The sequence below is a fragment of the Colletotrichum lupini genome, chromosome 9 (assembly GCF_023278565.1).
Source record: "Colletotrichum lupini chromosome 9, complete sequence".
Classification (NCBI taxonomy): Eukaryota; Fungi; Ascomycota; class Sordariomycetes; order Glomerellales; family Glomerellaceae; genus Colletotrichum; species Colletotrichum lupini.
Genome location: NC_064682.1, coordinates 1,848,267 through 1,863,368, shown reverse-complemented (window position 1 = coordinate 1,863,368; position 15,102 = coordinate 1,848,267). Strand labels below are relative to the sequence as shown.

Genomic DNA, 15,102 nt, shown 5'->3' with positions numbered 1-15,102 from the left:
CTTGGGTTCAGCAGCCCCAGGTACGAATTAGATGAGACACGTTGAAATGAAACAAAGACAAACGTTGAAAGGGCTTCCATGATTGCTCCGTATTTTGATATGGTATGCCTCGTCCTGAGTGGTCTGAAATCCATATGACACCGTGTCCTGGCTACCTCAACCACATAAGTCTCGACTTGCAGTATCATCCCTTTTTGGTCGTTGCATGTTACATTAATACTATACACTACGTATACAAAACTTGTCTTACGGAAGAACGAGCCCATCAGGCCTTAGGCGAATGCCTCTGTCGTCCCAGGGCCTCCACAGACGGCTGATCTCGTTTGACGTTGAAGTCGTAATTCGACACAAAAATATCCGCCAAGTTATCCCACAGCCCCAAATCGTAGAGGTTTTCGACATCCTTCAGGTTCCACACGCGCTCCCACTCGCCATCGCCAGGCCCGTGGTCTGGAGGCGGCATCCCGTCTTCAGTCCTCGTCAGCACCTGCTGCGTCTGCAGCGGCCAGCGCGTCCTCTCCGGCTCGAAGCGCTTGTCCTTGACGCGGTTCACGGGCATGCTCCGCTTGAAGGCGCAACCGTCGTCCATCTCGGCCTTCCAGTCGGACCACTTTAGCGATTCGTTTGTCGTGGTGCCGCAGTAGATGAGCCAAAAGGTGTAGCCCAGCAGGCCCCAGACCAACGGGGAGGTCATGGCCGCGAGGAGGGTGACGGCGCCCATGCCGACGTTGTCCTGCAGGGCCCAGCTCCAGATGAGGAGGTACTCTTTGACTTCCATGCCCTTTGGCGGCCACAGCGCCCATTGCGGATAGTTGGCGGCGATCTTGTTGGAGAGGAGCGAGAAGCCGAGGAGCCCGCCGTACGAGGTCAGGACGGCCGTGGAGAGGAGGAGCAGGACGAAGTAGTGCTGGTTCTTGTAGCCGACGCAGCCGTTGATGAAGATGCAGTGGTGGTCGAGTTTTGCGACGCAGCGCTTGCAGATGCTGCAGTGCTTGGAGCGGGGAGGCTTGATGAGGTTGCAAGTGCTGCATTTCTGTCCGGGGTAGAAGATTGAGTAGTCGTAGGGGTAGAGGGACATGTAGTAGGCGTGATTCTCGGCCGTGATGTAACCCGGGTCGGCCATGACGGATAGGTACAGGAACCAATAGGGGAAGAAGATGACGATGCAGCCTATGATCTTGTGCAAGAGCGAAATCTGGGGCCACGCTCCCGGGAGATATAGGTATTCCGAAACAGAGAGGATGAGCAGGAAGAAGATCTGGAAAGCGTCAGTCTGGCCTTGAATTTCGTGGATCTGTAGCAAACCCGGACACTTACGACGACGGTAGGGTGCCGGTCATGCATCATGAAGTTGCCAAAGCGTATCATGGACGTCGAGAACCTCCCTCCCGTGATGAGTTTGTCTACAGCAAGGAAGCCGTTTGGGATATGGATCCACATTATCCTATGCATCGTTGCAATTGGCGTGTGTCTGCCAAAATGGTGAGTCCATGTTCCTAAAAGTGAGATGCCTCTGTTCTCCGGCCAGTGAACAAACATGATGACGAACCTTAGAGCCGGCAGTCGGCCAAAGAAGGCGACGAAGACTGTGAAGGAGACAGCCAGCACGAAAAGTGCCGCATTCCTGAGGGCGCCCATTGTATCAAAACTAAGTGTTATGACTTCTTCCAACACATTGTCTTGAGAAAACTGAAGTCTGGGTATTCCGGCAGAGATGGCGACGTTCCACTTAGTCCTAGTTTACAGTACTTCGGGCTGGATGTGCCGGCTGAGGCGGGTAAGGCAGACGGATGACAAGTCCACTATCAGTCGCTGTGGCCGGTAGCGAGTGGAGAGGGCCTGAGCCTTGAGGTGTCAGCCTAAAGTAGGCACACGGCCCTCGTCAATAAGCTAGGTAACTGAGCCAGCAGCAAGGAAGGTTTTGAATAATCCAAGACTTGAGAATCTCTTCACAGCTAGTAGCCAAGTGGAAAGAACGTTCGCGGAAAAACCATAGTTTGACATGAGAGTATCGTCATGGCATTGAAGAATACCAAAAATATCGCTGTATCGAATAGGGGAGGTCATAGCGCAAATCTGAACAGACCGTTTACCGTTGCTATACTGTATATAATCATGTTATGTGCAAAATGCATATCTTAACGCATAGAAGCAGTTCACACGTGAACACGCGGCATCCCTTCCATGGAAGCGCGTCTTACTTGAGCACCTGCGTGCCTTCTACTAATACGTTAGATGCCTGCAGTGTTGGCAGTGCACTTGCCCGGGTCACAAAGACGAAGCTGCATCGCGGTCCGTGTCAATTAGAGGCAACAAGCTCATTTCAAAAGACGAAGGCACTTGGTCTATTCCTGACGTCTATTCCTAAGGCTCATAAAACGGAAGGGCATTTGAGTGGGCTCCTCACACACGCCTTTCAAAGCAAAGTATCGACTTAAGCAAGCGCGTCGTTTGCGCGATCCCTCCCTTTTGACTGACCGCTTCATCGTACCTTCTCGGGACATCATTGCGATTCTCGTCTTGACCAAACTTCTTCAAGGCAGGCTATCTCTCTACATGTAATTGTCCGTCACGAGTTCCACTCTTAGCGACAGCAACACCTATTTCATGGGCTGAACAAGCTTGGGCAAGTTCACTCGTGTCACAAAGTCAACCTTTGAGTTTTCCCAGCTACACTTCTCATGTTCTTCTGGATATGTCGGCAGGCGGAATCACTTACGATGGAGTGCCCGGCGCCCGCGGCACTCTATTCAAGGATCTGAAATTCTTTGTTTCGCTTCGCGTACCCGGCAGAGTGAGAATCCTGGACCTTATCAAGGTAGGTAATCACTTCTAGAATGCCAGGCGTTCTGGAAGCTGACTGATGCAGCAAAACGGCGGCACAATTGCGAAGTTGGAAACTCAGGCGGATCACTACATTACCTACGATACCGGGCCTAAACCATCTGGGTCGCTCGATTGGAAGTTTGTCAGAGATTCCGTCGACAACGGCGCGGTACAAGAAACGGATAAATATGAGATGCACCAAACTCCCACAGCTTCGCGTCCTGTCGGCTCCTCTCGTCCTGCTGGTGGCTCCCGTCCTACAGCCAAATCAGCCAATTCTGCCCCTATTAAAGGAACCCGCACGCCGTTCAACACCGCCGACGATGAAAGTCTCGCCAGGTGGGTGCTTTCGCATGCGGCAAACAAAAAAAGCGGCAATGAGATCTATCAGACATTCGAGGGAATAGTGAGTTCGGTTCTCGACGTATATTCTTCTCTTACTTTTACTAAACGGTTGTAGAACAATCGTCATACCTGGCATTCTTGGAGAGATCGATGGGTAAAGAAGCTATCCAAATTGCCTCCGGCTGAGCTTGAGAAGATGGCAGCTAATGCTCCGGATATCGCATTGCCGCCGCCACCGGCAGCCGCGACTCCTTCCAAGCGATCCCAAGCTACGCGACCAGCAGTGAAGAAGGCGCCTCCTCTTGCTACCCCAAAAAGTGTCTCGCAATTGCCTCCGGCGAAGGCAGAGGTGAAGGCAACGGTCGGGCCGAGCTCCGCCACCCATCAGCCAGCCGTCAGAAGGCCATTGACTCCAGCGAAGAGAGCCAAGTTCACAGAGGCAGAGGATGACTTGTTGATTCGCGAGGCAGGCAGGTTTGGCGGTACACCCGACACCAAATTCTTCAAGAAATTCTCAGAAAGGGTACGTCTGCTTTTCACTGTAGTGATAATGGCTCTAGACTGAACCTAAGTAGCATTCCAGTCATTCAGAGGCTGCGTGGAAACGGCACTGGACACAAATATTGGAGCCGCGACTTCGCGAGAGCTCTAAGGAAAGCCTTGACGAGAGCGGACTCTTGCCTGAAGAATCCTCTACAGTCAACATAAAGACCCGACCGGACACAGCTCCCAGCGGCGAGCCAACTCGACAGATGGGACGCCCACAGGACGAGAGGCCAACCGAATCTAACAGCCAGCCCACGGAGACTTCTGAACCCAAGGCCGTCTCATCTGGTGCAAGCCCCGCCAGAGAGGAAGTCGACGAAGCGGAACAGTCACGAGAGCCAAAAGTCGAAGAGTCCCAAGCTGTTACGAGACAGGATTTCTACGACCAACTGTGGGGCTACCGAAAATTCCACGATATCGATACCCAGACCAATCCCGAGATCAAGGATCAATCTATCGACTTGTGGCTGTTGTGGCAAGCTGTTGGAGACCAGTACCAGAAAGGTGCGGTCGAAATCGACTGGGCAGCAGTCGCAGATAAATTGGGCTTCCACATTGAAAACGCTCAGTTGGTACAACAATGCTTTGCAGACCATGTCGCCGGCTTTGCAGCCAGCGGTATGTTAGACGAACCTGACGTAGAATCCGAGGACGATGAGGTTTCACAGCCCGAGGATGAAGACGCCGTACCAGATGTGCAGCTGGAACCTCCACAGGTACAACAAGCGGTCACCCCCGGTGCTTCTAGAAAGAGGCAAGCAATCGTTGTCGAGACGTCTGGCTTTCCGTCGACACCAAACAGCCGGAAGAAGCGACAGCGCCTAGGCCCAGACGACGAGATCCCATCGACCCCCGACGACAAGTTAGGTCTCGCAAGCTTCGGAAACCTTGGCCCTAGCCCCTCGCTCAGTGTCAAACAGTGGACGGCTAGTGAGGAGCAAGTTGAGGGGGCCACAGAGGGAGACGTGGAGGAAGAAGAGCCCGAAGAGGATCTAACTGGCAAGCCCCGTCGTTTGGAGCCCGAAACACAGGACTTCGGCTTCGATGATGCCTTCAACGCAACTGACAAATCGCAAGACAGTATCGAGTTCGATATTTCACCGTCACAACAGCTTTTGGGCGAGGAAGAATCCGTGACCCCTGTGCCTCTGTCCTACAAGAGAGATAAAGGAAAGGAGATCGACCGGAACCAATCACCCACTCTTACACCAGTTCAAGAGTGGCCCGCCGAAGAGGGGGCAGGAGAGGAGGAAGAGGAAGAGGAAGAGGAGGCGGAGGAGAAAGGAGCAGAAGAAGCAGGCGAAGCCCCGAAAGATGCCACAGACCAAATCATGACCGACTCCCAAGAATCGACAGATAAGACCGTCGAGCTTCAGGACCTCATGGACCGATTTGTCTCGTTTGGCTACCCGCGCGAAGATATCGTCTTGGCGCTGATGGCTACTTCGCTATGCACACCACTGGCCACAAGTCTGGTGAAGTACTTGAAGGAGCACAAGGACATTCCCAATAATTGGCAAGGAGTATGGACGATCAACGATGACAAACGGCTGAGACGTATCGATGCTGCTGGCTCAGAGGGTGGCCCAGCGGATGCCAAGATCCAGAAGTATTGGGATTACCTCGAGTCGAAGCACACGCGGATCCGTATCGCGCAGAGAAGGAAGTTTCTTGCTTATCTAGATGAGACCGGGCAGAGCTCTCAATGAAGTAACGGCCGGGATCTATCTCTTCATCCGCCTACAAGTCCAAGGCATATTGACAGCGAGTACTGAGCCATCAGTACCAGACTTTTCGCAATCAACACCATTCATCATGACCACGCCTGGAGTCAAGATATCTGTGCCATCTATATTAAATGTCCTGTTAACCGTACACTGTCGTCTTGAGATCATCCCTTATTCCTTCACAATCGAGTACCCATAATGCCAGCCTTCCTTCCTCATATCCTCCCTCACCTTATACGCCTCCTCAGCAACATCCAACAGCCCCAAGTCGACCTCGACAATCTCCATCGCCTGTTCGGCACCCAGCTTGCCGAGCGCACCGACAAGCGGCATCGCAACCTGACTGACACCACAATACCGGACCCTGGCCCCCTCCTCCCGAACCTCCACCCCGCCTCCGCCCGCGGGCCCGCCCGCGTTGACGAGGACCACGGCCGCCGTGTTCTCAAACGCCCTCGTGACCATGACATTCTCCAAGAAAACACGCTCCGAGTCGCGGTTCACCACCTCGGTCGCGCCGTTCCCCGCCCCGTTGTCGCGCTTGTACTCGTCGGCGAGCCAAAACGCGGGACAGACAATAATCCTCGCCCCGTCGCGGATGAGCTCCCTAAACGCCTCGGGGAACGCCAGGTCCCAGCACACCAGCATGCCCGCCCTCCCCAGCGGCGTGTCAAAGGCGCCGTGCGGCTCGGGGCCCTTTGTCAGGTGTGGCCTCTCGTTGTGCCACAGGTTCTTCTTCTGGTACCGCCCCAGCACGGCGCCGTCGGGACCGATGAAATATGCAACGTTCAAAAGGTCCAGGTCGTCTGCCCCCTCCTCGCCGTCCGGCTCCACAATGGTCCCCGGCACGATGGACACTCCTAGCTCCTTGGCCAGGGCCTGATACCGCTCAAGGTACGTCCAGGACTGCGCGCAGGCGGATACGAACTGAGGGTGGTCGGGGACCCATGATGTTAGATGGTACTCGGGCAGCACGGCTAGCGAACAGCCCTTAGAAACGGCGGTGCGGATGTAAGCCTCTGCCTTGGTGAAGTTCTCCTCTGGCGCGACGACCTGTGATGCTCATCAGAACTTTGTTTTTTTTTTCCCACGGGGAAGAGGCAGAAGTTCCCCCCGCCGCAGCCGCAGGGGAACCTCGTGAGCCATGGCGCATGAAAAAGGAAGCGCGGGAGCTAGACTGGGCTAAGCATTTTCGATGAGGGGTAGTCCTAGACTTACTGACCTTAGGGTGCATTTGAATGAGCGCGATCTTGACCTTGTCCGCCATCGCCGCTGTCTTCGTCTCGTCTTGAGTTAATCCCGCAGCTTCAAGACGGTCGGGTGTTTGGAGACAACGGCAAAGTTTAGCTGGCGGTCGGGGTCAGGCTATGAGGAAAGACAGTAATACGCCTTCATGCACTTCCCCGCAGTCAGTCTGCCTTGCACTGGGATATAGGCACACAAGATAGCAAAAGGGGAGATGAATGGATGAGAATGATCAAACTCCGGTTAAAAGTGCATAGTGCCCGAATAGGCGACTTGCTAAGTTCATATGCGAGAAATGATGTCACAGGCAACCGTTTCCCAGTACTAATTTCCACCGATTGCAATGACCATAGTCCAGTAACCCATCCGCAAAAAAACAACAAAAAGCAAGAAGGAAGGTAAAAGATATAATCACAAACGCCGGAAACAATTCGCCCTGCCCAGATGTCATAAACTTTGTATGTGTTTCGATTTGGAGATTCATGTCGAATGTCGCTCTCGACCAGCAGCTCTCAAGTCGTCGTCGATCCTCGGATATTGCGTTGAATTAGCGGCAGATCTCTGGAAAGATAATTTGGGGACGCCGTGGAAATGAAGGTCTTGTTCATGGCGCCAATAATTGGAGATATATGCTGATCAGCCTCGAGGATACCCGGCGAGAGATATTTGGCATAAGACACGACGAAGCCAGCAAGTTCGCCTATAAAGCATATTACAATCAGTATCCTTTTCTTGCAAAGTAATGTGTCAACACCATACCGAGCGCAATTAGTCCGAGGTTTCTCACTGCTGATGGTGGAAGACCGTAAGATCCCATGAGTAAAGACGCGGCTGGGCACGCCACATATGGCACCCAACTTGTCCAACCCGGTCGATGGAAAGAACCGCGAACTTCTGATGTCGATGAAGCCATATTGTCAAGTGTATCCAGCAGGTCTTCTGAAATCTGGTTCACGTGTGAAAGCTTATCAGAGTGTGATTCGTATTTCGAGGAAATGTCATCGGTAATGTCTAGGAGTTTCTCCAATCCCTGAAAGATAGTCAGCGGCATGTTTGATTCTTGCAGGAGACTTTCTTCACCAACTTTCTCAAGACTATCTTGTCGGTGAGCTAGTTCAATCGCTCGAATGTGGGATTGTTCCTATTCGATGTCAGTCTAGAAAGCAAGTGGTCGGTCTCAACTTGCTTACCAACTGGCCATGAAGGGATGTAGACGATGCTATAGCTGTTGCGAGAGCAGCCATGACAGCCGCGACCTCATTCCCAGTTCGTTCTTTGAAGTCTGTCAGTGCCAGCTCATGCGATGCTGCAACTTCGGCGTTGCTGCTAAGGACCGTTTTGAGGAGCACCGTCAGCAGCTGTTGCAGGTTCTGGGCATCCTCGAGGCCGCCTCGCATCGCAGAATTTGATGCCTTTCAGTCAGTTGAGTTGCAGTGCTCGGGAATGAGTGTGGCGAACCTACCTGTACCATCTGCATCACGTCCTGAGAAACATATCTGTCCAGGTCTTGTAAGCTGTTTCGCAACTGATCGATGTCTGGGTTCATTTGGCGGAGCTGCTCTGTAGTCTCAGCTGCTCTCAGATTGATCGCATGTAGGTGGGCTTCAAGCTCTTGTTCAACTCCCTCGGACAGTTTTGAGAGGACTTCGGTGAGACGTTGGTATAGACGAATGCTCTGTGCTGCAGCAATATTAGAAATATTCCCTATGTACGGAGGATAGATAATTACCTTTGTCATTATCTGCGCGAGCAGCCTCGCAGAATCTGAGAGCCTTATGACGGTAGCTCACCCAAGTATTCCACGCAGAGTCGGACTTGGCTAACCCCGAGAGACACGAATCTATCTGCCGAGGTGAGACGTGAAGCTGAGCAACTTTGGAGGTCGGTAGGTTAGCTAGAGCATGTTCTCTGAACGGCGCACATCCAGAAGGGATGACAAAACTGCCTCTCTCCAGATCACAGATAGCAAGACTGGCGGCATATGAGTCCACAAAGTCACGGATTTGTCTGCCGCTGTCGGTGAGAACGGTGGCGTCGTCTTTGCCTTCCAACAGCTGGCAGTTGTTGACCAGGAGTCGAGCAGCGATTCGATGGCAGAGAGGTTCTGACTCGAGTTCTTGGAGCTCCTGCATGGCGACGGCGTAGACATTCGGCAAGCGTGATGCGTCGTGAACTACAACCGACGGGTTGACCATATGCTCTTCCACAGACCGGGGGGTGTCTGCTCTCCTTTCGACACCTCCCCAAGAGAAGGCTTCGACACCGTCGATCCATGCCCGAATCGACAGCAATCCCAAAAGGATTTTCGGCACACTGCACCACATTTTGTCACCTCCACCGCCTTAGCGTTGTTTGTCCCAGGTTGAAGTGAGCAGAGGGAAGTAGAGAGACTAGAGACGGGAATCGACAGATTTATGTTGCAGCCAGTGGGATATGGCGAGGCGACGCCGGGTCAGATGCAAGGGTATGTGAGGGGAGGAGATGAGTGGGTGTGGAAGAACGTTGCGAGTCTCGGCCGTAAGTTGTTGGAGAAAGACAATGGAACGAAATGAGGCAACTTCTAGAGTTGGGAAGGGACTTGGTTTGGGATTGAAGGTAGAAAGAGGAAGGAATGGATCATGGGATCTGGGGGTTTGTCATCGGGAAAGTGCCTTCCTCAACCCGAGGCTGTTTGGTTTGAAAGCGGAAAGAGCCAGCCGCCACTTCGCGCCTTCCCATTGACCGTGTCCCCCATGACGAGGCAAGGTCATGGTGCCTTCCATTTCACCACTGTCCCGACTTTTTCTGCAGTGAGGTAAGTTCCCTAACTTTCTTCCTTCAGTCTGATACATACGTTAAAATTCTCAGAAGACTGTTCCCGGTACAAAAAGGCGCCACGAACTTGAGTCATGGTGAGAATGGGTGGGACAGGACGGCACCAAGCGCGTTCAAGGGACGAAGTGTTTGAGCTACATCAGATCCATTGGTGACCTTGGAGAGAACCCGAATTCATGAATCGGAACTTGTCTGAATACAACAATGCACACTCTTAAGAACACAGGTTGGAATTTTCATCTAATAAGATGACTTGGTGAATGAGTATCTACAAGTAAGTGATCACCTGGGCTCGTTGATCTTATATGAATATGATCAAGCAGTCGGCAGCATCGAATGACTTGGGAGCAGAGATCCCGAGGAAACAATACAAATCTAGGCTAGTCAGCGAATGAAATAGGCCAGAAAGTGGCATACAACGAAAGATATGACCAGTAGTCAAAACCGGCATCTAATTTTTTAGATTTTCGAGAAAAGAGGCAAGGCCATTGTGCCCTCTAAGGAGTTTTCTTCAGAAATAGTCTAAATGTGGCCTTAGTCGTACTACACGTAAGGCCTTTCATTCGACATCATCACCAATGCGGTCTATATAAGAAAATCACCATCCGTCATCCGGGACGCGTATTCTTCAGTGCCTCGTTCCTGGCTGCCGTCAGGAACAGTATGAAGAGCCAGTGTAGCTCTGGAAAACAGCAAATTTAGCTCATGAGTATGACAAGAGCATATTGCGAACCACTCTGAAATCTTTCGCCTCATTGACATCGCATTGCCTGGTGTTATTACTTGGTGTTCAGTCAGGGACAGACCGTTTGAACATTGTGTCCCAATTGCCCCAGAAAACTGGGCGCCGAGACAAAGAATTATCACGGCTTGTGGCCTTGAGAGTTATACCCCCAAAAACTTCGGAGGCTGTAAGCTGGGGTTATTCTCAACCGACAACGAGGTCCGACATCTCGATGACTGCTCCGAACAACTGTGACCGAAAGAGACCCAGTCCGGGTGCCTACGTTTAAGACCCGAGTCCAAAGAAGCATCTTTACATGGATAGCCGGCTTTCCTCTACCGACCCTGCAGAAAATAGTGCGCCGACCTCCCTCCACTCGGATGGATTTTCTCACTCCAAAGACTATACGCTGCATAAGGAAGCCAGTCGTGCGCTGCCATGCATGTCTACGAATGTGAGTCTGACAAATGGTGCAAGCAAACGGCCATCCACATCAGCCCATTCGCGCAGAAGCTCGCAGTAGCGGGGTTCTTTGAGAAAACTTGAAGGGGGAAAGGGGGGTCGTCGACCGGCAAGCCACAAGCGTACCAAACATTGCGGCAACATGGACCTCCTCGGGGAAGTGTTCAAGGTTGTATCCCGAAGCGCGTTCTCGCATGAAACCTGCGAGATTTGCAGAGGGACATACATACTTCCCTCCTTTCTTGGGCTGGAAAGAAACAAAACAGAACACCGAGGTGACTTTTGACGTTTGACACCCTGAGCAGATCACATATCAAAGAGTGACAGTGCGTGATAGGGCCAGGACGGGGGGGCTTATGGTACTCCAGAGGAGTCAACAGGGATCTAGGGTCTTTAAGCATCATCAGGAGCCCAGTCCGCCCCCACCTTTTGACAACAACCTTTACTGCTCACTGCCTTGGTCCGCACATTCATCCTTAACAGAAAGATTCTCCGCTTTGAGAGACAGAAAGATTCTCCGCTTTGAGAGTAGAGAGACAGAGAGGGAGAGAGAGCGCGCGTAACATGGGAAAGCGTCTGAGGTAAATCTCGATGTACTTACAGCCAAGAGAAGACAAAGGTGTCCGTACCCTTACCCACCGCCTTTTCGTGAAACCATACCCGTAGACAATATTCTTCTGCACTTAGCCGGGTAAAAACCCCAACAACCGACCGTTTGATAGGTTACACATCGAAGGGCCCACCAATCCCGTAGTTCTTCGCCGAAGTGACGTCGGTTGTGGCCCACTGGGAACGACGGACATCGGTGGCATGCTCCCAAAGAAGCTGACGAGAAAGTCCAAGTCCCGACTCCCGGTCTCCTCCCCCCTTCCCCCCTCTCCCCTTCCAAGCTGTCAAGTCACCCTGCAGAATTCTGATATGTGATGTACCGAAGGGCTTCTGCTTTTCCCTTGCTGCCTGCGTCTCGATTCGTCATTTCCAGTACCGCGGAACGCGGTAAGGCGTCCGACGGGGTCTGGACCACATGGTATTGGTTGCACACCGGAAAACGCCAAATATTCTCCTTCGCCGAGAGAGGCATATATTGACCTCCTTTTGATCTTGTCCCTCTCTTTGTAGATTGAACTTGCTGCCTTGTGTCTTAGAAACAATCTCATTGCTGTTCAGGGAAACCTACTGAATATCTCCTGTTGCTCTGAACAGTTTAATTGCATCGCTTTCTGCCGAAGACCAGCCTTGCCGATGTTCAGTAGAACCTACCGAACTGATTCTTTCCCTCTGAGCACTTCTGTTGTATTGCTTTATTTCCCGGTCAGAGAGTCTACGCTGAGTCCCTCCTCCGCGAACCCGATGCCTTGAAGCTCGACCTCGAAGTGCCTTTTCTGCCTCAGCTTCATGCTGTTATTAGACAGCCCGCGACCCCAGAGTCCGAAGCAGAGCACACGGAAAGGCAACAGAGCAACCCATCCTGCTGTTATCAGACAGCTCGCGATTCTACAGTTCGAAGCAGGGCACCCAAGAAGACAACGGAGCAATCTGTCCACACAATCGACTTGAGAGTCACGTTCTGTCTTGCAAGCACTAAGCTGTCTTGGATATACATCTTCTAGTTTGTAGAAAACCTCAATGAAGCCAGGAATCCGGCATAAAAGCAAAAGAGACATGCTGACGCAAGCATAGCAAGAACCAGTACCCACGAAAACGAGGGTACCAACATCAAGTCGCGGGTTCCTCAGTCGAGACTAAGGAAGATGTGCACGGAGAAAAAAAAGATGTGGACTTGCGGCCATTCAGGCTTCTATGATTTCAAATTTTGCGATGAATTCGGCACGAAATGTCGTGGATCAAAGCCACCTTATGACACACTGCATATCAAAGGAAAAGTGTAGCGATTGCAAGAAGAGAGAAGCTGACCCAAACCCTCGCAAGGTCTGATAAGATCTCTGCGAACGGTTGTTGGTTCAACACACATCAGAGCCAACCTTGAAGAAGCTGAATAATTGGACGGGGAGAGAAAAATGTGGCGAAACTGGTATAAAGTTTTTGACTATTGGTATCTGTAAGTAGCACTTGTCGGCAACATTTCCAGCATCATGCCAAAGTAGCTTGGCACCATGCGAAGCCTCGCTTGATCCGCCACCAAGGTAGTCCTCCATCTTTCGCCCGTGTGAAGTTCGCCTATCCTGCGAGACCGCTCACGCCTTTGTGGCAAGACCATTACCAGCCATCTGGCTTGACACAGTACCAGTATCCCTCAAAGATGTTGTTCATTGAGCATCCACGGAGGCCGCCAATGGCCTGGTTCAGGCCCATAACATCGGCTTTTGTGATGTTGTTTTTGGAGGCGATGGAGTCGCACGTTTCACCTCCTGTAGCTTTGTAAAATTTGACGCATTTTGGCCACATTGGCTCGAGATGAGGGTTTGGAGTGGCGATGGGGCTGGCTGGGATAGCAATGACCGAGGTCGAAACCAGGAGGATGGTAGCGATACTCGTGATGAACTTCATGGCGACGGTAAACCGAGGGCAAATTGATGACCCGGGAGGTAAGGCGAAGAAGAGGATGAGTTGTGTGATTCTGTTGGGAAGTATTGGGAATTCGAGGAGCGAGTATTTATACAATCTGAGGAACCGATGCTCTCATTCACTACCGTGATACCAGCGACTCTGCCGCTCCTGATGCTCTTTGACAGAAGTTCGTATTGTCCAGCGATGGCCGACAATTAGATGCAGATACGAGCATGAGAGCTTCTGCACTTGCAGCAAACTTGATTGGGGCAGCATCAAATCGAACAAACTTATATGATAGAAAGCCTGTCGACCGACGATGGGACGCAAGTCGGGGCCATAGGGAACGCAAGGGAGGAAAAACAATTAAAAAGATGCATTCAGAGACGTTCTAGACGTCTTTACGCATTGTTGGCTCAACGGCGCCAACGACGTTTGGGGCATTTTGTCTCGACCGTTCCACGTGGGTGCCGCCGCCACAAACGGTTCTACCACCAAGTTTCCATTGGAAATGCGGCATAACCGTTGCGCATGTCTGTTCGAGGCAAGGTGAAGTATCTTGGCAGGGGGCGGAATTGGGCGATGACGGCGAAGGGGAGGAGCGGAGAGTACTCCGTAGTGTTCCTGACGTTTGAGAACTTCCACGCCGGTCCCGCTCCGAGGAGCACGGCAAGTATGGGTTTGGAGAAGGCGAATCACGCTCCTGCTTCAATTCAAAGGGGGGACGAAAGGTGGTGGACAGTTTTGACTGGACCGACACCAATTCGGGAAAGATGTCTAGGGAATTTTTGGGGGGGGGGGGGGCACCGGGGGAGACCAAGCCAGAAGAAGCCGGACCCTAACGGAGCGGGAAGTCTATTCTGGGGCCGACGCTCGGGCCAGCTTGCAAGGCTGACAACGAGGGCGCGGTGTGGTGGGGCCGGATCGACGCACATCCAATGGATGACCCTTGTGCTGGAGCTCGGCGCCCATCGCACGACTCCCCTCCAGCAGCCTCGTTCATCATACGATTGTCAAGATGAAGTGGTCGATTTTTGATACGCTCAGCCAGTGTGCCCCGGCCACTGGCAAATTCGATGTCAGGCCATTCCTCCCGATCCTGCATCGTTCTTTCCCGCCCAATTGCCAAACCTTTGCACACTTTTCTGCCGGAGTAGTTTTTTTGCCTACTCGGCCGCCCTGGCCCGAGTCAATTCGAGTCAATCCCCCCCTCCCTCACGGAATCCGGCGCGGGTCACTTTTCCTGTCTTTGAATATCAGCCGACTTTTGTCTTCGTCCTTCCGCTACAGAGCTCCAGCTGTCTCCTGCGAGTCGCAATTCTCGGCCTGCTCTCCTACGAACTGCCGCCGTTTCCAACAGCACCACCACCACTATCAAATCACCTGAACCGCTCAACTTTTTCCTTCCGCCTCCGTAAACCTCCTGCAGCCTCCCACAGATCCCCTTGCTGGATACGTAAGGTGTGACCAGTCATTTTCGTCCTTGCCTCCACATATTCCTCTCCCCAACCCTCAACTCTTTTCTCGTCCTTCCCCGTGTTTGATGGATCTTGTTATTGTCCGTCCCCGTGCTTCTCGTTTGCCTCCTACGCCCTCACAAGCCTACTCGCAAAGGCCAAACAATTCTTTGAACGATCCGAACCTGTGCTGATCTTAATAAGCGAAATCCCCGCCTTGCCTGCCGTCTGTTGCGCGAGCGGCACACTCTTGACGGTACACGAACGCGAACGACCGTCTCTGCTCATCCACTGCGTCCTGCCCTGCCTCCCTTGCCAACGCCGACCCCGACGACTGTTGCTCGCTGCTTGTCCCCATCGCCTTCGCTGCCATTGGACGACTACATTGCCTTGATTGGCTACACGAGGTCGTACGACTGGCCATCTTGAGTCGCCAAACTCTTTCACC

The 15,102-nt window shown here is 52.4% G+C and overlaps 6 protein-coding genes across 6 annotated transcripts; 2 read left to right on the top strand and 4 right to left on the bottom strand.

Moving 5' to 3' along the window:
* Positions 1–265: 265 nt before the first annotated feature.
* Positions 266–1,638, bottom strand: CLUP02_16452 (DHHC zinc finger protein; the record flags this gene model as incomplete). The annotated part of the gene is made up of 3 exons (XM_049295374.1): positions 266–1,258; positions 1,318–1,471; positions 1,550–1,638. The coding sequence occupies 3 exons, from the start codon at positions 1,636–1,638 to the stop codon at positions 266–268; spliced, it is 1,236 nt and encodes a 411-aa protein (XP_049152521.1).
* A 1,057-nt stretch (positions 1,639–2,695) lies between these two features.
* Positions 2,696–5,426, top strand: CLUP02_16451 (uncharacterized protein; the record flags this gene model as incomplete). The annotated part of the gene is made up of 4 exons (XM_049295373.1): positions 2,696–2,818; positions 2,870–3,232; positions 3,287–3,694; positions 3,747–5,426. 4 exons carry the CDS (start codon positions 2,696–2,698, stop codon positions 5,424–5,426), a joined length of 2,574 nt encoding a protein of 857 aa, XP_049152520.1.
* Positions 5,427–5,615: 189 nt separating this feature from the next.
* On the bottom strand, positions 5,616–6,711 carry CLUP02_16450 (carbon-nitrogen hydrolase; the record flags this gene model as incomplete). Its single annotated transcript, XM_049295372.1, has 2 exons — positions 5,616–6,497; positions 6,667–6,711. 2 exons carry the CDS (start codon positions 6,709–6,711, stop codon positions 5,616–5,618), a joined length of 927 nt encoding a protein of 308 aa, XP_049152519.1.
* Positions 6,712–7,201: 490 nt separating this feature from the next.
* Positions 7,202–9,013, bottom strand: CLUP02_16449 (uncharacterized protein; the record flags this gene model as incomplete). Its single annotated transcript, XM_049295371.1, has 4 exons — positions 7,202–7,389; positions 7,449–7,830; positions 7,880–8,079; positions 8,419–9,013. The coding sequence occupies 4 exons, from the start codon at positions 9,011–9,013 to the stop codon at positions 7,202–7,204; spliced, it is 1,365 nt and encodes a 454-aa protein (XP_049152518.1).
* Positions 9,014–12,906: 3,893 nt separating this feature from the next.
* Positions 12,907–13,197, bottom strand: CLUP02_16448 (uncharacterized protein; the record flags this gene model as incomplete). Its single annotated transcript, XM_049295370.1, has 1 exon — positions 12,907–13,197. The coding sequence occupies one exon, from the start codon at positions 13,195–13,197 to the stop codon at positions 12,907–12,909; it is 291 nt and encodes a 96-aa protein (XP_049152517.1).
* A 531-nt stretch (positions 13,198–13,728) lies between these two features.
* On the top strand, positions 13,729–15,083 carry CLUP02_16447 (uncharacterized protein; the record flags this gene model as incomplete). The annotated part of the gene is made up of 5 exons (XM_049295369.1): positions 13,729–13,928; positions 14,019–14,223; positions 14,281–14,611; positions 14,669–14,841; positions 14,895–15,083. The coding sequence occupies 5 exons, from the start codon at positions 13,729–13,731 to the stop codon at positions 15,081–15,083; spliced, it is 1,098 nt and encodes a 365-aa protein (XP_049152516.1).
* Positions 15,084–15,102: the final 19 nt, after the last annotated feature.